The 21,380-nt window shown below is 54.4% G+C and overlaps 1 protein-coding gene across 1 annotated transcript in view; it reads right to left on the bottom strand.

Moving 5' to 3' along the window:
• Positions 1–6,661, bottom strand: part of HS3ST4 (heparan sulfate-glucosamine 3-sulfotransferase 4) — a 52,406-nt gene extending 45,745 nt beyond the window's left edge. Inside the window, exon 1 of the mRNA XM_040079134.2 lies at positions 6,018–6,661. Coding sequence (XP_039935068.1) covers positions 6,018–6,661 — 644 coding nt within the window. The remainder of the gene's footprint in view (positions 1–6,017) is intronic.
• Positions 6,662–21,380: the final 14,719 nt, after the last annotated feature.

The following is a 21,380-nucleotide window of genomic DNA, read 5'->3' as shown; positions in this document are numbered from 1 at the left end:
TACATGCACGAGCAGTACGGCACTCACAACGAGAGCAAAGCTCACACACTTTCACATCACAGATAACACTTAAACCGTTAACAGCAAAGCACCAGAGTGTTTACAAAGTGGGTTATTGAGCAAAGTCCTAGAGAAAGGATCTTCTTGAGACTACAGTGCAACAGTTCAATGATTTCAGGGCTGGTGACGTGCCGGTTTCCTACATGCTCCATGTTTCAACAAGCCATGGAAGAGGCGTCCCCAACACGTGTGGCCGGTGTGCTGAGCCCTGTGCCCATAACCCTGCCAAGGCTGCTCCTGCTCACAGGCTCCCCACACACACCGGGATCAGAGTGGGAGCAGGGCAGAGCCCCAGCTGGGCACGGTGGTGGGATGTGGCCCCGGTCACTCCACTCCACCCGTCTGAGGGAACGGGGCCGGTGCCTGGGGGCTGCCAAGGGGCACAGAGGGCACCCTGCTGCCTCCCTTTCTCGTTCCCACCTTTCTCTCAGCACGCTGTGCCCTCAGTCAACTACAAATACATTTCACTCGGAGGCAGAAGCAGTGACAAGCCCTGCGGGAGCGGGTGCTCCAGAGCCCTCCTGCCAGCCTGTTGGCCCTGGCACTTCTCTCACTCTCTTTGCAGGAAGAGCCAGAGCAGCGCACAGGGGCTGCAGGTGCTGAGAGCAGCTGCCATTCCCTTGGCTACAACTGAGCAGCATGTGGATAACCATCATCAGGTGATAAAACACTGCAAAGAGACACAATCCATTCTTTCAAACCATTCCTTGAGATAAAACAGAGCAGAAAGGAGGGAGAAAACTGCTGCCTTTCCCAGGCAGGGCGCAGGGTGGGTGCCCCTGGCCCAGCACACAAGGCAGGGCAGAGCCAGGAGACCCCCAGCTCTGGCACACAGCAGATTCACTGCAGTAGCTGCAGGATGCAGAAGAAAATCCATGCCTGCTGCTGGAGTGGCATCTCGTCAGTCCCCAGATGGGTGAAACATCGGGGCCAACCAGCTCAAAGCCTGACCCCTGCTCGCAGTGCCCAGCCCAGAGCCGACACAGGTTTCAGCAAAGTCCAATACTGGATCCACCGAGGAGAGAGGCAGCTGAGTCATACATTTCAGCAAAAGCCAACTCACAGCAGGGCCCAGAAACAAAATCAATACACTTTCCCTAAGTTACCAGAAGTGCAGTGGGTACAACACTCTGGGAAGGCCTTTTGCAGAGAAACACAGCAGTTCCCAGGCTGTGCAGCAGTGCCTGTGGGCATCAGCAGACCCCAGTCCATCTGCCCATTGTAGGTGTTCCCACAGTGCCATCAGCACAGGCTCAGAGTGCTGATGGAAAGGGTTTGATTTCCTGAATGCCCTGAGCCGATCAGAACAGCACAGGCATTACCCAGCAACACAATTACAGCTCACAGCGAGCTACAGCTCACAGCAAGCTACAGCTCACAGCCAGGTGACACTGTGTGGGATGAGGCTGAAACGGCCCCAGGCTATTGCTGCCCAACAGCTGCTAGGGGATGTTGAAGAAGGGTCCCCCCTCACATCCCTGGACACAATTCCTGCCAGCAGCCGTGGCAGCAAAAGCCAGGTCACCCCTGGGTATACAGGGCTGGCCCCACTGCACGAGCTGCAGGCTGGCACAGGAAGGAAGGTGAGATGGCCCATGGGGAGCAGAGCCCGTGGCAGAAATAACAGCACACAACAGCCACCTCCCCCATACAGACGAAGTCAGTGTCCACAGGGATGTGACTGGGAGTGCCATCTCTGGAACCACAGAACCGCTGACTCGTGAGCACATGTTTATTACTGAGAGAAGAGCTCCCTATCATGGCATTATTCATTATTTGTATGAGAGCAGCAGCTCACCAAAAAACACGCAGGCCTGACTGCTCGGGAGAGCACTCCAAAAAACCCAGACAGGCAGTGCAAATAGCATTAGACATGCAAGCCGTTCCACTGCCTGTCATGGTGATGGCTCCTGCAGCGGGGCCACTCCACGCACACAGCTACACCCTGTCCAAGTGCTCAGCACTGGAGGCCCAGGGCAGAGAGGGGAATGTGATCTAATCACAGACATTGCTGCAGCTTCTCCATGAGGGTACCACTGAAGAGGAAGCAAGGAGTAAAGCAATGTGCATGTACACACAGAATTTAACTCTTCCAATCGGCAAACCTTAAAACTCAGCTTCAGCTCACCACTATCAGGTGTTCTCTTCGTGTTATGGAAATCACATTTGTTTTAAAACTGCAAGTTTGTTTTCAAAATACTGTAACAAATCCCCAGTTCTTTTGCTAGAGGCAGGATGTCGAGATAGCCTTGAAAGCGTAATGTGACAGAACTGAACCCCCTCACCATGCTGAGCCTGCAGGCAGCTGGGGATGGTGGCTGGAGCACTGGGCTGTTCCACTCAGCTCAGAAAACCTCAAGGGTGCCCAAGTGATGAGGTCTCCTGTGCTGGTCATTTGCACCAAAGCCCCCCATGGCGAGGCTCAGAGCTCCCACTCCCTTCACGCAGCCACCTGCAGCATTTCTGTCCTAAAACCCCCAGCCCAGTCACCAGGAGCATCTGAGCATCCCGAGGAATTGGCATCTGCACAGGTGACCCCGGTGCAGCACCCACAGTGCTGGGGAAGGGCAGCTTGGCCACTGCCCAGTGCCAAACAGGATCACCTCCCCCTGCTCCTCCAGGATCACCTCCCCCTGCTCCTCCTGTCACACAAAGCTGCTGGGATCACACTGACTCCAGGGCTCCCCTGCAGACCCCTGCCCACCTTCCTGGTCTCTCCTCTCTGACACCAAAGCAAAGCCTCTAGCACCACAAAGGGACAACCCTGTCCAGGTGTTGGGCACTGCAGGCAGTTTGCAGTTCCCTTTATCCACAACACCCCTATACAAGTGTGTTCCCCTGATCCAACTCAGGCATGTCCCAAATGCCGTGCCTGTAATGAGCATTTGTGGATGTGATCTCCATTCCCTGCCCCAGAGGCCTCTCTGTCATTTTGCCATCCTTTTTGTGCTCTGAGAATGGTGCTCAGTGCTTTTCCAAATGCAGGGTATAGCTCAGGACATAGCTCATGGCATGGGACATGCCCACTGAGGCATGAGCACCCCGCTGGAGAGGACAAACGCCTGCAGTCCAGCCTGGCCACGGAGGACATGCAGAGATCACCCTGTGCCTGGGCACGTGAGAGAGCGGGGGACACCTGGACACTGGCTAAAAATCAGCAACAGCTCCTGCAGGAAAGATGGCATATCCTGTGAAAGGAAGGGGCAAGTTAAAGACAATGGCTTACAAAGGAACAGCAGAGGAAGATTGGATGTCATTTAAGGAAAGCTGTACCATGGAACTTGTCCTTCAGACAGCCCAGCATTAGGACAGACAGAATCATAAACTGCAACCACGCAAGCAATTCTGGCAGCGTAACAGGAACTAACCAAAACTAATCTTGGCCCAGTTTGCACCAGTTCGTGTGTGGGAAGACCTCTGTTTGCAATTGCCACATGAACTGAGCTAAAGACATCAGAGACAGCATACAAACCTTCAGCTTTCCCTCCAGGTTCCCAGGAAAAAACAGCAGGCAGTGTGGAACTGCCATTGTGACATGCCGCCCTGCCCGCAGCAGCACAGAGCTGTGTCCCCTGGCCCAGGGCTTGCAGCTCCAGCCACTGAGAGATCCTGGACCAGACACCAGGAGCGTTTAGGGCTTTCCAATCTCAAGGCAGCAAAGACGCAGGTAATGCAGCATGGAGTACACACAAAGAAATGGCAATGCCCTGGTGCTGCCTCCATTTTACAGGTGGAGAAACCAAGGCAGAGAAAGCATTTCCCTCTGCTCCAGTTCCTCGAGCCTGGGAGATAATCTTGTGACTGAACAACAAAGCAAGGAACCCTGAAGGTCTGCCATTGCCTTATTTCACTATGTAAGGAAAAACCTGACCGTGATAAAAGCTCACAGTGTGTAATGCAGAAGTCACCATAAGGAGATGCTGGTAAAAACTTCAATAGTTGTTTCTTTGCTAAAAAAACATCACCATTTCTGTGGATAGGAAAAGAATCTCCGATTACTCTACCTGGGACACCGCTATGAGCTGTCAGCCTTGATACACTCAGTCAGGTAATCTCAGGGAAGGTCAGGAAGAAACAGCCACTGGAATGGACGACGATCTTCCCCCGTTCTGCCTTTGGTTTGTGTTTGATGGCACTAAAAGCCAGTCCATGACGACAGCCTGGCACCAGTACAGCACCAGGGAAGCAGTGGCTGCGGCTGAGGCACAGACCACCAGCAGTGTCCTGCCCCTGCAAGGCTGAACACTCTTGGAAGGAGGGGGGGAGAAGCACATGTTTGGGTTGAGCAGGTGTGAAGATAACTAACTGTAGGTCAGGCAGCCAGGGCTGCAATGGCACAGAGCAGCAGAGTCATTTCTTTGCCCTGTGCCCAGAGCATCCATCCCACAGCCTGCTCTGCCCAGACCCTCAGACACCAAGGGTGCCCCAGCCCATTCTCCCACCTCTCCTGCCTGAACAGCAGAACTCCAGTGCTTGAAATGAGTGGCTGCAGGGATAGAAAATACCAAACTGCATTCTGCAAATGAAAACCTGTGTGTGTGCCTCTTACTCTACGAGAGGAGTTACACCCACTCACTAGCCCCTTTCTAGGAGCATAACTTTAAAGACGAAAAACCAGCTGCTCATCATATTCAGTGCTTGATCTTCTTCTGCCTGTTTTGAATAAAACCAAACATTTTATATATGCCACTTTCTATCCTCTTCTAGCCAGTTTTCTAAACTTATTTTTTAAGGTAATCCATTCCTCCAAGAAAATTCAGTACAACACTGTGTCTGAAATTATATCTATAAACACAAAACCATAGCCAGTCCTTTAGTTCTTCCCCCCCATCAGAGCAGCACACTGAAAACAGTCGCAGCGATAACCTCACTTTTTCAGTGCTGATGTCCACTTCCTTGAAATCCCTCCAGAAAATCCCACAGCCAAGCGGATGCCACACCAGATGTTATGAAGACTTTGCTTCCACAATGCCTACAGAAAACTGCCTGGAGTTTCTCACTTTTAAATACCCCTGACAAGCAGACCATGTACTTTATTTTAATAAAGAGCGACCAGATAATCCCTACAGTAACTAGCCTGCTGCCTCTCATTTTTAGCTTAATTCTCAGAGCAATTAAACAGCTGCCATACTAACCACAACAAGAACTTCACCAGCTCAGCCACAGACCACTTCTTATCAAGAACCAGTAAGGTTTGAACAGTTGCTACTGGGAATTTTTAAGTTCTACTGATGTGCTGCATTCTGCTCAGAAATTTTTAAGAGAGAGAGAAAAAACACTGAGGCATCATAATCCATTGGTTTGCTAAACCTGTTAAGACATTTGACACTTCCTTACCGCAGTCCAGTGTTTTCTAATAACCAGGACTTGTAGCATAAAATTCCTTTAAAATATTACCCAACGTCAGACAACAGTATTTAGAAACTTCTTCACGAACAGAATTAGATGTTGCCCATGGAAAAAAAACTTCCTGATGTGGAACTTGTTGAATAAAGAGTAAACCTCATTTGTGAAGCAAAGCCTGTGCTCACATGAAGGCAGCATCCTTCAGCCCTGGCAGCACCTGGAACAACTTGCGATCTTGTTTATTTCAGTAAACATTAATTACCGACCTATTTAGGCGTATTTTTCAGCAAGTACAGCTGAACTGCTACGGTCTGCTCACACACTCTGAGCAACCGAGAGGGATGTTATTAGAGATTTCCTGCTTTCCCACCAGAGCAGCGCGTTTTCAACCACCACCGCTGCCAGGCGCGGTCCCCGGCGACCTCCCGGCTCGGCTCCGCGGCCCCGCGGGCACACGCGGCGCTCCCGGAGCTCGCACCTCGGCCCCGGGTCCCACCGGGGGTAACACAGGATCCCCGGGACCACAGACGAGCTTCCCCAGCCCCGCACGGACGCGCATTCCTCTCTCCCCCCCACCGCCGCGGATCGCGCCCGCAGTCCCCCGCCCTCACCTGTACCACTCCAGCCCCTTCTCGTAGTTCCTGTCGAAGAAGTGGGGCTCGGTGCCCACGGCCCGCACGTCGGGGTGCGCCCGGATGGCCTCCAGCAGCGCCCGCGTCCCTCCCTTCTTCACCCCGATGATGAGGGCTTGCGGCAGCCGCTTCTCCCCGTAGTCCGGCGTGGTGCTGCTGCCGCCGCCGCCGCGGCTGCCCGGGCTGCCGGCCCGGCTCAGCTCCTCGTCCGTGGTGCTCGACTCCTGCGGGTCCCTCTCGAAGGCTCCGCTCTGCGCCGCGATCACCTCCCCGGGGGCCAGCGGCGTCCGCAGCCAGGCGCCCGCCGCCCCTTCCCGGCTGCCGTTGGAGGCCCGCGGCGGAGCGGCCGAGGGCGCCGGGGCGCCGGGGCCGCCCGGGGGGCCGGCGGGGGAGCGCGGGGCCGCCGTCACGGGGAAGGCGGTGGGGGAACGCGGGGCCCCGGGGGCCGCCGAGGCGGGGAGCGCGGCGGGGGAGCGCAGGGCGGCGGGACCGGTGCCCCCCATCAGGCTGTAGCACAGGTAGGTGAGGCACAGGGAGAGGCTGCACATGCAGAGGAGCTTCCGCGCCGGGGGCCCCTTAGAGCCGCGCCCGCCCGGCACCCCCGGCTGGGCGGGGGGGGACATGGCTGCTCCCCGCTCCTCGCCCCGGGCACCGGGCGCACATGGTGTCAGCCGCCGCCCGGCCGCCCCAGCCGCATGGGGCGCCGCTGCCCGCCCGCCCCGCCGCCGCCGGTGGGGGGGGGCCCCGCATGGCACGGTCGCCGCCGGCCCCCGCCGGGTACCGGGGCGCCGGGGCTCCGCGCGGCCGCGCTCCGGTGCCACCGGCTCCGCACTGTTGCCGCCCGAGTTCCTGCCGCGAAACTTTGTGCCGGGTGGGAGGCGGGAGCGCGTTCCCGGCGCGGGGAGGGCCCGGCCCGCCCCCGCCGCCGCCGCCGCCGCCGCGGCCGGGAGCGCGCAGGGCCGGGCCGGGCAGCACCGCGGAGAGCGGCGAGAGCCCGGAGAGCCTCGGCCCGGGCGGGCCCGCCTGCCGCAGTCCCGCTGGCCCGCCCGGCTCCCCGGGAACGGCCCGGGGCTGCCCCACGCCCCGCCTGCCCCATCGGCTGCCCCGGCCCTCCCGCCGTGCCGCATCCGCCCGTGGCAGCGCTCGGGGCCGGTGTCAGCCGTACCCTACAAATCCTCCTCCTTTTCCCCTGCGAAAATCGCCGCGCCGCAGCTCCTTGGCCCCTTGTTCTGGCCTGCTCCCCTCCACCTCCCCCGAAGTCCATTCTGCCCCCAGCCCGTAGCTCCTGCACAGAGCCTCCAGCTGCTGAGGGACAGACGGGTCCTCTGGGACAATCCCGTGCAGGAGGGTCCATGTACCTCGGTTCTGGCCCTCTGGGGATCTGGGACAGTTTCTTAGGGCAGCCTTCTCCTGGGATCCTGAGGAAAGGTGGCAGACCGTGGGCAACGGCAGGCAGGAACTTATTTTGGAGCATGGAGGGTTCATAGTTTAGGTGCTAGGAGCTGCACTAGTAGATGAGGCCACCTACACGCTCACACGATGCACTTCCAGGAACTCTGTCCCCAGCCTTGGTGGAGCAGGCTGGGGCTGACAGCCTCCCCCCTCACAGTTTCCTGGAGCAGCCATCATCTCTTTCCAGCTCCACGTTTTGTCACTTCCCACCTCCAGTTCTCAGGTTTGGCTTTAGGATGTATTTTGTGTGGGGAAGAAACGTGTTATTGTCTCTCAGGTTTTTCCTACACCTGGTCTGGGGTCTCCAGGATTCTCTCCATCATGAGTGTTGCCCTGGGACATTGGAGCATGTCACAGCCCTTGGCATCCTGCCCCGCAGCAGAACAGTGCTGGCGGTGCATGTACAGAGATGCGCTGAGGAACACGGCCATTTGCTAAAGCCCTCACAGGTGAACGAGCAGCGATCTAACCTTGTGCACCTGCACTGCCAGCACTACCCGAGGGCAGCAGATCACAGAAAGAGCCAGCACCTGACCCCCGTGGCAAAAGCTGCAGAACAGTGACATGTTCACATATATGAGGGCTGCAGCTGCACTTCTGGGGCAGCACTGGGAAAATGCGGACTGTGTCTCCAGCCTGTGCAGCTGTGTAACTCGTCCTGCCTGTGAGCAGGATGAGTATCTGGAGGCAGTGACACTTCTCCACTCACCAGTCTGGGGAGCTGCTGGACTGTCCATCCCATCACACAGAGGTGTTTTGGGTGAGGCTGGATGGGAGAGAGCCGGCAGAGCTTCCTCGTGCTCCCCCGGCGGATGAGCCATGGCCTCGGTTTTACAGGGGAAGCCCAGGGATTGCCCAGGTCTTACAGGGGAAGCCCATCTCCAAACCTTGCTGTTGCATAGGGAACATAGAATCATGGAATGTTTTGAATTGTAAGAGATTCTTCAAGGTCATAGTGTCCAACCCTCGCCATGGGCAGGGACACCTTCCACCCTCCCAGGTTGCTCCAAGCCCCAATGTCCACCCTGGCCTGGAACACTTCCAGGGATGGGGCAGCCACAACTTCTCTGGGCACCCTGTGCCAGGCCCTCCCCACCCTCACAGGGAAGAATTTCTTCCCAATATCCCATCTAACCTTGTCCTCTGTAATGTCCCATTCCCCCTTCTCCTCTCACTGCTTTCTTTGACCACCCTTTTCAGCTGACATATCTGTAGAAGCCCTTCCTGTTATTCTCTGTGTCCCTTGCCAAGCTCACCTCCAGCCTTGGCCCTCCTCCTTCCATCCCTACACAACCAGGCAGTTTCCTTATACTTTTCCCGTGATACCTCTTCCTGTTTCCACTGCCTGTGCATTTCGTTCCGCCCGTTGAGTTTGACCAGCAGGTCCCACCACAGCCATGTCAGACTTCTGCCTTCCTTGCCCAGTTTCCTGAGCCTGGGGATCATGAGCTCTCGTGCTCTATGGAAAGTGCCCTTAAAGACCTGCCAGCTCTGCTCTGCTCCTTGTCCCTGAGGGAAGTTTCCCAGGGGTCACATCGACTAACTCCCTGAAGAGCTGGCAGTTTGCTTTCCTAAAATTCAGAGCCCGGACTTTACTCTTTACCTGACCTAAATCCCTCAGGACTTCCAGCTCCACCAGAGCAACGAGTCTTTGGAGTCCCATCTATACTTGGTCTCATTGCAAAAGCAACTTTAGGAAGCAAAAGTTAAGTGCCAATATTAGGTAGCTACCCAGAGCTGAGAAATGTATTCATAAAAAAAGAGGAAAAGCACCAATGTTTCCCATAATGAACAAAAGCTCAATGCTGCTCTCAGCTGGACATGTGTTCTCCGTTCTCCCTGTACAGCTCCAGTTCCAATGGAGATAATTCCTTCATAATATATTTTTTATGGCACACATGAGACCTCTGAAATGCAGTGTCTTGTGTCCTATAAATCATTTCCTGTAACTTGTGGATTCCTTTTCAACTGCATCGCAGTAATGTGAATGTTCGGGGACCAGCTGGAGCGGAGCCTCCCGTCCCCCGCTGGCAGCGCTGCCTGCCGCCGTGTCCCAGCCCAGCGCCCCGGGCAGCAGCGCTCGGCCTCGGCTGTCCCCTCAGGCGCTGCCCGGAGGGGACACGGCTCCTGTCATGGACAGCCCGAGCCACGGGAAGGCTGCTGCAGATTCGGAAATCAGGCTTGCACCTTAAATGAGAATCCCAGTAGGTGCAGCGTGGGTCACACTGCAGGACTGGGGACAGACGGGCGCTCCCAGGATGCCCTGGCAGAACAGGTTGTCTTGGCTGCTCTGCTCAGCACATGCACGTGGCCTCTGGTATAATTGTTCTGGTATGTGCGGATTTACCTTGAGACAGCTGAATCCTTCTCATATGTGGAGATACGTTTATTCCAAGCTGGAGAACCCACAGAAAGCCCACTGGCAGCCACAAGCTTGCTCTCGAGTTTCCCAATATCAAAAAACCCTAACCCAACCCAAGCCAAAACCCAAATAGTTTTCAGTTTCAAAAATAAGATAAACCTCAAACTAGACTCTGTTTAATGAAGTCACAGTGCTTGGTTCTTTCTGACACTGAGAACACACCCAAACTGCAGTGCTTAGCAGAATGCCCCAGCTTGACATCCCTGTGGCTCCGGCTCCCAAGACATGCTGCACAGGAGACTAACAGGATTTACAGCAAACCACACAGAACAGAGAGACAATTTCTTCTTGGGCACCAGCTTCCAGCCCAGAGGAAATTTTATAACCGGAATGTAAAGCCCTCTAAAACAAATGGTTCAGCCTTAAATGCCGGCTGCTGGGCTCCGGCTCCTGATTCATCACAGAGTGTGTATTTCTCCTGCGCGGATGTCAAACGCATCCATGAGCAGATCTGAGTGTTATCCAACACTGGCTAGTGCTGTTCAGCCATGGATGCAATAGGAGCTGATGGAGTGTAACACTTTATTTGACAGTTCTGCACTTAAAGGCTTCTGTATTTACCCTGCATACCTGCCTCTCAAGGCACATCAATGAGCAACGGGAGCTCTGCCCAGGCAGGCAGCAATGGCTGGTCCAGCAAGGCCAACCGGGAATTGCCCGCGTGGGTTGCTTGGGTGGATCACCTAGTTCATGCCCCACATTTTGGCAGGGATCAAGATCAGTTGATTTTGACAAAGGGAAAAGAATTCTGTTGTGGGTGACCATGGAGCAGCCACCCCTTGCATGCAGAATTTTCTATGTTCCCATTACCTGGCATGACTTGTGCCTGCCCCACCTGGGCAACATGCCTGTGATGCTCTCATCTCCACAGGGACGGCAGTGCTGGGATTTGTCCCAGAATCTTGGTTATGGGGACATGTGACAACAAGTCATGGTAGGCAGCTGAGAGCCCTTCCCTGCACCAGCTGCCGGGGTCTGAGTGCACATGCTGATGACCAGGCTCCAGTTAGAGCCATGTTTCACGCATAATAGACTGGGAAGCCCTTTCAGAGGTGTTGCTGCCCCACCGGTGCCGTGCAGAGGCTCGTGGCCTGGCTCACGGGGGGAAGCAGAACTCCACTCCCAGGCTGAGATGACTGAGTGCTGGCACGCTCACTGTTTAGACATGGCATTGTCTGCTCCAGTATTCTCACACCTTTGCTCCAGGAACAGAAACTGGGAGGGGAGCAGGGCAGAGTCAGACTCCAGGGACATCTTCAGACTGCAGAGCCCATCTGAGGGGGACCTGGGCATATTTGGCCAAGTGAGAGGGGAGCTGGAGAGTATGCCCCTTCTCTCTAAACACACAAGCAGATGAGCATCAAGAAAGGAGGAAAATGGCCTCAGATAATAGTCTGTGCTGGCACAAAAACAAAGAGGTATGAGTTGGCACAAATAACTTTTGGCTGAAAATCAGATGGTTTTTAACAGTGGGAGAAATGTTGTTCTGGAACAGATTCCTGAGAAGAGCATTGGGGGCAAGGTATGCAATTAGTTTTAAGATTGAGTTTGAAATGGACTTTATAACATCATTGCCAACAATTGCAGGGAAATGGGATTTGATGGCCCAAGCTGTCCCTTCTAGTTCCATGCTCCTGTTGTCATTCACGAGCACTGAGCAGAGCAGGAGCCCTCTAACAGGAAAGGGCTCTCTAATCTATCAAAGGCTTAACAAGATTCATTGAAGAGAATCTGGAATTAGACTCATTTGAGTGCAATGAAAAGGGTGTATTTTAAAAAGGACAGTAATTTCCTTTTGTAATAATTTGTGAAGGAATACCACAGGACACTTCTCTTGGAAGGCTTTACAGTGCAACTGGAATTCTTTGTAAAGAGCTGGGCCCATCTTTGAGGCAGGATGTGGCCCCTGCAGGGGAGTCTCTGGCCTGAGAATCTCTACATGCCAATACCGCAATTACTGCTTCTGCTAAGGACTAAATTACAGAGATTATTACCTCAATTTCCTGACTTTTACAAACACTAGGAATATATTTTTCAGGAAACTTCAGAGGCTAACCTCCCATAAATCCTCTTCATTATTTACTTGTCAACAGAAGCAATGAAACACCTTGAAAAGAAGTGGATTAATGCACACAGTGCTCCACATCCTTCAGGGAATGAATAAAGTTTGTAAATATATACTGAATAGCAAAAAAAAAAAAGCCCAGTAAAACTGCAATGACATTTAAACTCCAGTCTAAGAAGGCACTCAAGATGTTTTGCAGTGGCATTACACTCTGTCAAGCCATTTTCCCATTCATGAAAACAACTTCAGGTTTAGAATCATTGGTAATTCTGGTGGTTGTTATTAGCAGCTCCTTTGATCTGAACTGCACACTCTGGGAACCTACATTCATTTCCTTGACCTAAAATTACAAAGGTGGAAGAAGATGTCACTGGGCAAGTTGCTCAGGCACCAAACCCACCGTTCCCCTGATATGCTGTTAACAGTTGCTATAAAAAAAGGGAACAGCTCTTGGACTTAGAAAAATGCATGTGCCACAAATATGCTGTGGACCATGGTTTATCCAGTGTATAGTCCTGGAAGTGCAGCCAGGGGGAAAGCCAGTCAGCCTGAGAGGTGTGTGCTAGCAGAGGCAAGAGCAGAGGGGAGAAAAGGGGCCCTCACAGGTGACACAAATGGTCCTTCAAGGTCCCACCAGCTCCTGAAGTCTGCTTTGCGCACTCAAAGGAGCTAAACGCCCCTGGCTCCCACTGTCCCAGCAATCAGAGTAGCTATGGCAAACACGGGGAATGCAGGAGCTTCAGGATCTTTGGTTTCTTCTGTCACCGTTGGGATAAACAAGTCCTTAGGTAAGTCAAGAAAAAGTTGAAACCGGGAAATTTTCCTTCCATCGTTGAGCAACTGAATTACAGATCCGCTCCCTCTAAACCTCCCCTTGCAGTTCTGGGGCTCCCCCTCCTCCCCTCACATTTCCTTCCATCAACCGCTGCGCGCCCGGATCCCTGTGGTGCTGCAGAGAGCAGCCTTGTCTTTCCCTGGGGAGAAGAGGGGCTGTGGCACCCTGCTCCCAGAGCCCAGCCAGCACCCCGGGGACACGGCCCTGGCAGCAGGGGCTCAGCCCCACCGGTGCCTGCTGAGGGCAAGCTCAGAGCTCCCGAGCAGCCCCGGGCCGAGCCTCTCACCCCGCATGGCGCTGGCTGCTCTCCCCGTGGGAAGGGCGCTGCAGCACCCGTCCCATCTGCCACGGGCTCCTCGCTGTAAACGGGTGAGCGGCTGTACCTGCACAGCATCAGGAGATAATCTCCCACTCTAATCTCGGTTCGTACAGAATGGGCTTGCACAGGCGGCCCTTTGCTGACTGCACGGCAGGATGACGTGCCAAAGCCGTGCTGAACACCGTGATGGTTGGCTGTCTCCATCCTGGGCTAAACAGTGATGACGGTCAGAAAGGGGAAGACAGCAGCCGCAGAGAAGCTGTCTCAGATTTGCAAAGTGTCTGAGTGTATCATCAGTTGGCTACAGGGAGGGAAACTGAGGCGGGGGGGGGGAGGCAGAGATCACCTGTGGTCACAGAGTGACTTTGATCCCAGTTTCAGAAGTCACACTGCCCAATCCCAGTCCCAATGAGGGCATGGCACCCAGGGCTGGAGCCTGGTGGAGGCTGGCAGAGGCCAGATTGCTGACAAAGGGTGGCAGAGGCTGGCAGAGGCTGGCCAAGGGGAGTAGAGGCTGGCAGAGACTGGCAAAGGCTGGCAAAGTGTGGCAGAGGCTGGCAGAGGCTGCATCATGCAGAGACCAGCTCCAGCTGTGTGGCTTCAGCTTCACAGCCAGGGCTGCCTTCAGGGCAGCTGCGACTCAGTCACAGCCCTGTCCTGCTGCTGCCGCAGACTGCACAGTGCTGGCTGCAGGGAGCCCATCCTGAGCCGTCAGGACACTGTGCAGCCAGTCAGCCAAGTACAAACATGTAACAGGACAGCCAGGAGATCACCTGGCCTCCCTACTGTGCCACCTGACCCCCGTGACTCCCACTGTTAGTGCCCTGCTCACTCGGTGCTGGAAGAGTCCCTAAAGCACGGAGGGAAATGCTGAAATGGGAAGAAGTGGGACACACCTACCAACAGAGCAGAGCTGAGGACCTTGGACACAGCTCATCTGCTGCATGGCCTGCATCAGTAATCAGGAGCCTGGACTAGAAATGTCTCACCATCAAATTCTGTGCTTTCTAAAACGCCCTTCACCAGCTGCATGGCCATGCCAGAACTCCCCGGCTCGACAGCTTGGCTGCCCAAAGAGATGGGCCACGTGCTGCAGCCCTGCAGTCCGGCCCCGATGCAGGACACCTCCTGTGCTGCCTCACGGGCCAGCAGTGACTGCCAGGGACCAGACGCCACTGCAGGTGTGCAGCCCCAGCTGCAGCAGGGCCAGTGCCTCACGCCATGCTCTGGAGGGCTCCTCATGCACTCTCGTAGCTTTCAGAGAGGGAATGGGGGATTCAGCTCCCCTGAGCACCAGCCAGGGCGCTTTTCTTCTCCCTTTCCTTCTCCCTCACGTGGCTTTCTTGGGCCATGGAGCCACGACAGTCACTACTGCCCTTTGCTGGAAGCAGCAATGCCAAGTGTGAATCCCTGTAAATCATCGGTTCTTTCTCACCCTTCCCCTTCCCTGTATGGTTCTTTCTCCCTCCTCACCTGCCACTCAGCCAAGCCCTGCTGATTTCAGTAATGTAATCCCTGCTTATTAGATAGATCCTCCACCTACCTCATAATTTCTGTAGCTCTTCCGTGAGCTGCCTAATTTATCACTCTGCCTGGTAACAAGGTACCCAGTGTGCTACCACTAAGATTTATTCTTCAGAAACACCCATGCCACCTCCTTGGCAGGGATCTGCTCTCTTGACTACTGAGGGACTCTTTCTTTCAGGATTTTGAATGATTTCACTTGGGATTGAGTCTGGAAGCATTCCCTGGAGATGATATTTCCCATCCCATAGCTGCCAGAGATGGAGCAGTCCTGCTCTGGAGGACTGGAGGATGGTGAGGACCAGGCAACAAAATGAGCGTTTGCCACATGTAGTCCTCTCTGATGAATCCTGCAACCTGAGCTTATCCCCTGCTGTGAGAGCACAGCAAATGTCTTCAGTTTGTGATCCAGTCCAGCTGCAGGAGTGAGTTCCAGGTAGAACCGACTCATGTAAAAAACATTTGGCTTCATTTGGGAGCCTGACTGAGCAAGCTGGTGTCAGTGCATGTCAGGCCAGGGTGTTACTTGCAGTTCCAGCCCACAAATCCCAGGGAACAGCCCCCGTGTCCTCACATCACCTCCTCTCAGGGCTGTCAGGGCCACAACCAGGCTGCACTTCTCTGTACCTTCCTCTTCCTCTGTACCCACCAGCGGGGAGCACCAGGGCTTGGCCTCGCTGGCAGCTGGCCACTGCCAGGGCTGTGGCAGCAGGAGCAGACAGAACCCCCCAGCCCTCACCACCCCCCCGTGCCTCTTCCAACCTTGCTGTGGCACTCAGCTCCCAGGACCTCTCCAAGCCACAGGAAGGATTTTGGGGAGCTCCTGGACTGGCTCCAAACTGGAGCAGGGACCGACCCAGAAGGAAAGGCAACTGTGCCCTGCCCAGAGTTCAGCACAGGGCAGGGAAAGGACACTGTGATGGAGGTGGAAATACCTGTGCAGAGATCACTGTGGCCTTTTCCACCTGCTCTCCTTGTCCCTGCCCCATGAATGGCTGGCACTGTGCTGGGAACATCCCCTGCCCCTTCCTTGTTTCCCCCTTTGCAGTTGTGACACATTCTTTCACAGCTGAGCAATGCAACCGCTCCTGGACAGGTGCAGGTTTTCTGCCTTGATGTGAGAAGCGATAGTCTATAAACCTGAGAGAGTCTTGGGAATGTTTAAGGAAAGGGAAAGCTAAAAGCCCCCATGATGCCAAAGCAAGGGGCTTAGGGCTGCAGTGGGGCACTGTGTGACTCAGAACCCACTGTGCAGGGGGCTGGAAGCAGAGCGGGTGCCTGACACTGCTGAAACAAACTTCAGCTTCACCTGAGCAGAGTTTCTAAAGACTCCACCATAAAGGTCAAATAGTCCTTCCCAAACCATGAGCCTTTCTTAGAGAAGAATCAACTATAGCTCTCATTATGGAAAACAGTCAAAATAATACAGCGATGCTCCCTCTGAGGGAAAATAGATAGTGCGAGTTATTCCATCTTCCCATTCAGCGATATCAGTTTAGAAAAGCAAGGCTATTTACAGAGAGCATTTTGCTTCCAGTACTTCTGAAGTAAGTGAATTCTGAATTAGTTTAAGTGCAGGATAAATCAGTGAAATAGGAACATCTTTACACTCCAATAAGATGCTATTACTCATAAGCATATTGCACTCCAGCTTGTGGGCTAAAACCACCAGTGCATGACAGGACACCAAGGGCATGAAATACAGGGGATCCATGAAAATTAGCACAGCACCTTTGGTGTGAAGAGGTAATTTGGGATATTGATTGGTGATGATGGCGGCCCAGTGCTGAGATGCTCAGACCTGATCCTGTAATTCCAGGTGCTCCAGACAGCCATGAAAAGCCCAAAACCCCTTTCAAAAGCAATATATATTTCTTCAGATTTCAGATCAGAGGCTGAAACAGGAACATAGAATTAAATGTGCAGCTGCTCAGGATACTGATGCCCCATGACTCGTTTGCCACATCCATCACCCCGGCAGGAAGGAGCCCAGGCAGGAGCAGAGCCCCACACAGCACACACAGTGGGTGACAGGGTCTCTGCAGTGAGCGTGACCTGGGCTGGAGCACAGTGCACAGGGTGGCAACTGCACAGAGATGGAAAGAAAGTGAGGAGCTGAGGCTGGTGTAGAAGAAGGTGGAGCATCACCACAGGATGTTTGAAGAAATTTTTTTTTTCTTTTCTACCTCTGTGAACTCCGTGGCTGGGGGACACCCACAGCTGGGCACAAGGAAATGGCACAGGGAGCCCCGTGCCCTGCTCCCCACTGCAGGGGTTGTCAGGCCTGTGGAACAGCACTGGGCAAACCCCGCTCCTGGCAGCACAGTATGGAGCTCTGGTGCTTCCAGTGTCATTCTGTAGGATACAAATAGGATATGCACTCAGAAAGACAAACCTGGAGGGCTCCAGGGATGACTGGACATGATGGATTGTGCTTCATGGATGTGATCAGCTATTGAGCAAGACCTTCAGCACGGGCAGTCACTTCCAGCCCTTTGGATATCTCTCCAGGGAAAGAACCTCCTTGGGCTGCAAGTTCAGGCAGAAGCTGGGCAGAGGAACAATGCTGAGTCTTTATCATCCACAGTCCCAGCTGGCTTCGAGCGTGACAATAAAGGGATGAAGAACAGAAAGAGCTTTGCAGTTTCCACCATTTCTCTCCCCGCTCTCCTTGCAATGGGGAAGGAGACTGAAGCTCCTGAGGCAGTTCCAAGCATCGGGTCAGTGACCCAACCCGGTCATCACAGCACCACATGCCGAGGTACATTGTGCTGAGATTTCCCATGGGCTCCCAGCTGCTTTCCCACTGCCAGGTGACCTTCCCGTGGGCTGGTGTCTGGATCCTGTACTTCCAGCTCTGCAGCAGAGGTGTCAGAATCCTTTCTGGGAAATGGAACACAGCCACGCGCTGGATGCAGAGAGGCGCCAAGAGTCTCTCCCTGATCCCTTGACATCTTTCACCCTACTTCTCACAAGCTGCTTGGATTTTGTGTCAAGAGGGTGATTCTGCAAATTACATCGGTTCTTGTCTCCTCTTCGTTGGCATGGCAACCCGGGAGGATGGATGGCACAGCCTCGCCGTAGCTCTCCGTGATGCAGACACAGCCCGGCTCCTCCGTGCCTGTGCTCCTGCTGATCAAGGCAGACGGTGCCACAATCCCAGCCAGAGCAGATATGTAGCAAACGTGGGGTCCAGCTCTCAGGGTGCTCCTGGGCTCTGATTCCCACTGGTGGAAGGTCTGAGCTTGGCTCAGGTGAGGCAGGAGCAAACCCAAGTGCAGGACATGGGTGCCCAGGCCAGCAGCACTCCAGACCCACTTGCCAGCACAGCCACATCCCAGCTCTTGGACCTCCTAGTCCTGGGCAGGGATCCACTATTCCTGCTGCCTCAATAAATAAATTTAAGCATTTTCCAGCTCAGCAACCAGAGCCTTTGCTGGGCTTGCATTTGTGTCTGATTAATGAGACAGTTGGTCATTTACACATCTCTTGAGGTCTCTTGTCTTTCCTGAGTAATTTTGAAGTTATGGCTGTTTACACAAAAGAGAATCACATCACCTTGCCAAGAGCACAGCTGGAGTGATCCCTGTGGAAATTGATCCTCAAGGACCTGAGGCAATGGCACTGCCATGGAGTGCTCATGTGAGTGAGCAGTGAGTGCTCATCATTTCCTGCAAAACAGCTTCTGCGGGCTGAAAGTTGCCCCCCTAAATCTCGGGGGGACTGGGGCCATTCCCGCCCCAAGGATCTGAAGTGCCTATGACTGTTTGACTTCACCTTCCTCGGGAGGGGCACCAGCAAGCCAAGGAGACTCGGACTGGCCATCACAAAGGCCCTGTAGTGTAGATTCCTCCCAGCTGGGGATGGGAGGAGTGATTTCCAGGAGCAGACTGGCTGTCAGATCATCTGTGATAAATCTGTTTGCAAAATTATTATGTTAAAAGGTTTTAATTATTAGGGACATGTTAGGAAGACAGCTGGGATTTGCCTTCTGTTGTTCCCATCAGGCCTGATCAGTCCTTGGTTTTCTCACATCCCAGCATAAATCTGGAATAATCCTCCAGGTCAGAGGAATCAGGCTGCTGTCACGGCAAAACCCAGCCTGGGAAGAGTGTGCTGACATGGATGATTTGGAGGATGTTTTTACAAACCAGGACTTGTTCCTGAGTCTCAGACCTGGGATTAGTGCCGGCGCTAAGTCCTGAAGATTCCTCTGCGTGCGACCTTGGAGCTGCTCTGCCTTTGAGGAGCAAATGCTGCAGCCCAGCATCGCTGGCAGCACCCACTCCAGCTGGGTTTCCAGGAGGGACTTGGGGCCAGTGCAGATCCTCGTCCTGGCAGTCCAGAGCTGCTGTCCCACCTTGCTGCCATCGATCCAGGCCTTTCCCAGGGCTGCAGAGCTGTGCTGAGTGATCCTGAGCCAGTGATTGCCTGAGGCATCCTCGCTGTACCTGGGCAGCTCCCTCTGCCACTGGCACCAGGCTGAGCACAGCAGCACAGGGTGTGATGACACAGGGTCCAGTGGCACAGCATTCCTGTGTGAGGAGGTGGGTGGGAGGTGCCCCGCAGGTAATTTACCACAAGATTCTATGGGAGTACCCCATTCCAAGACTCCTGTCATCCCCCAACAGCCCCCAGGAAAGTGGCTGAGCAAAGGCTGGGCACACAACTTCCCTCTTGCTTTCCCTGCTTGGGTGGACCTGACACCAAATTTTGCCAGCAATGCAGGTTTGGCACCTCCCTGCTCTCTAGCCGAACTCTCATGGTGACCCTCTGAAAAATAATTTCCATTTAATAAGTTCAGTTAACTGACAATTAATCAAAACAAATTTTGCACAGGTTCCTTTTTCATTATAAAAACATTCTAATGTGTCTTTTCATTTCTCAAAATTGTTTTTCTATGGTCATTTTCCTTCTCTCCCTTCTCCTGCTGCTGATACAATCACCTTTCCTTAACTGGGCTGTCTGGGGGAGCAAAAGCCTCAGAAACTCCTTAACCCCTGCACCTTCCCACGGGAGAGGCACAGGGAACTCCTCCCTGGGCACATGGCACACGTGTCCTCAGGAGAGACACTTAAAATTCCTGCCAAGGCACCAAGGTGGTGTTTGGCACGAAGCAGCATCTCGGTGGCACGGAGAGCCCAGTGTGGGCCGCAGCTGGCAGCAGCTGGCAGTGCCCTGCGCTGGGCTCACACCCGGAGCCTTTGGGTGTGCCCCCGTGCCAGCAGGCTCTGAGCTCACTGTGCCTGCGCTCAGCGCTGGGTTTCTGCCCCGGCTGGAGCCTGCAGGGCCCCCGGCTCTCCCGAGGCTGTTGGGAGCCCCAGGGGAGGCTGTGGCTGGGCACCGTGGCCAGAGGGGAGCAGAGTGCTGTGTGCCCCGGGGCAGCACAGACCGTGTGCCCACAGTGCACTGCCCAATCCATCGGGCTGCTTATCGCTGCAGGCCTGATTTACTCTTATTGGCACTCAGCAACCTTTGCCATTTATATTCGGTGCCAAGCCTCAATTTACAGTATACTTTCTGCTTCAGCTCACACCAGCCTCTATCTCCACCTTCCACATTAATGCAGGATATGTGTGGAATTCATCTTGGAATTTATTTAAAAACCATCAGCCATCCTGGCTTTAATACATTCCCTCGTCAAGGCAGCGCAAAGCTCGATTTAAATGAAAATTGGGGAATTGTGGATTGTCACCCAGCACCCCATGGTCCTGCCGTACTGGCAGCGTTCCCCCTGGCACAGCCACAGCCAGGCCCACAGCGAGCCACAGGCACTGATTGGGATAAAGGTAACATGCCTGGGAAAGTAAAACCTGTAACAAGAGCTGCCCCAAGTTTCATCAGGACTTCAGGAAGAGTCTGTGCTGCCACAGTCGGCAAAGCCAGCACCTCCTGGTGCCAGGGCCCTGCACAGGACCTGCCCTGGAGCTGGGAAGATGCTGCCCTGCCTTTGGCCTCAATCCAGTAGCAGCAATCGGTGGTGGCTGCTGCTTTCCTTGAAAGTGTGGAAAATGGGTTTACAGCTAAAAAAGGAATTAAAATACTGAAGCAATAGGCCAGCAGTGAGTAGCACATAATCCCTGCAGAATAAGCAGAGCTAAAGAGCTGAAAGCAAAAAAGAGCATAAATAGAAAATCTGCAATTGTTGTGCAGCTTTGCTTGCTGGGAGCTGTTCCAGCACCTGCACAGAGATCCTGGCTGGGGGCCAGATCCTGCAGCCAGAGCCCTGGGCACAGGGGCCAGCACAGGGGCAGGGGCTCTGCCCATGCATGTCAGCGATGCTCTGGGTCACGAGGAGCCCTGGGTGGCCTCAGAAGGTGCCACAGGGCACAGAGCTGTGTGTGCAGAGAAATGATCCACGTGGCCAGGGGAGCACAGGACAGAAGGGGGTCCTGCAGAGGCTCCAGGAGAGCCCTCATGCCCAGGTGGAGGCAGGGCTGGGCAGGGGACAGCGTGGCTCTTACCCCAAGTGACAGATCTATCAGTTTTCCAGCAGATGAGCAAAGAGCCTCGCTGGTGTGATGCGTGGCCAGTGCAGGAGCCAGCAGGTGGCTGCGGGTGCTGTGGCACTGTGACATCCACTGCTCCACCAGGGACCCTGGCATGAGACCCTGAGTGCCCGGGTCAGTGAGTGCCGAGCTCCGGGCCTGGGGGCAGCTCAGTGAGGGGCTCTGGCTGGAAACTCAACTTGTTGGGGATGTGAAGGCTCCAGAAGGCAGCTCCAG

This window comes from Hirundo rustica, chromosome 15 (genome assembly GCF_015227805.2).
Source record: "Hirundo rustica isolate bHirRus1 chromosome 15, bHirRus1.pri.v3, whole genome shotgun sequence".
NCBI classification, from domain to species: Eukaryota; Metazoa; Chordata; class Aves; order Passeriformes; family Hirundinidae; genus Hirundo; species Hirundo rustica.
This window is presented reverse-complemented; position numbering and strand designations above follow the sequence as displayed.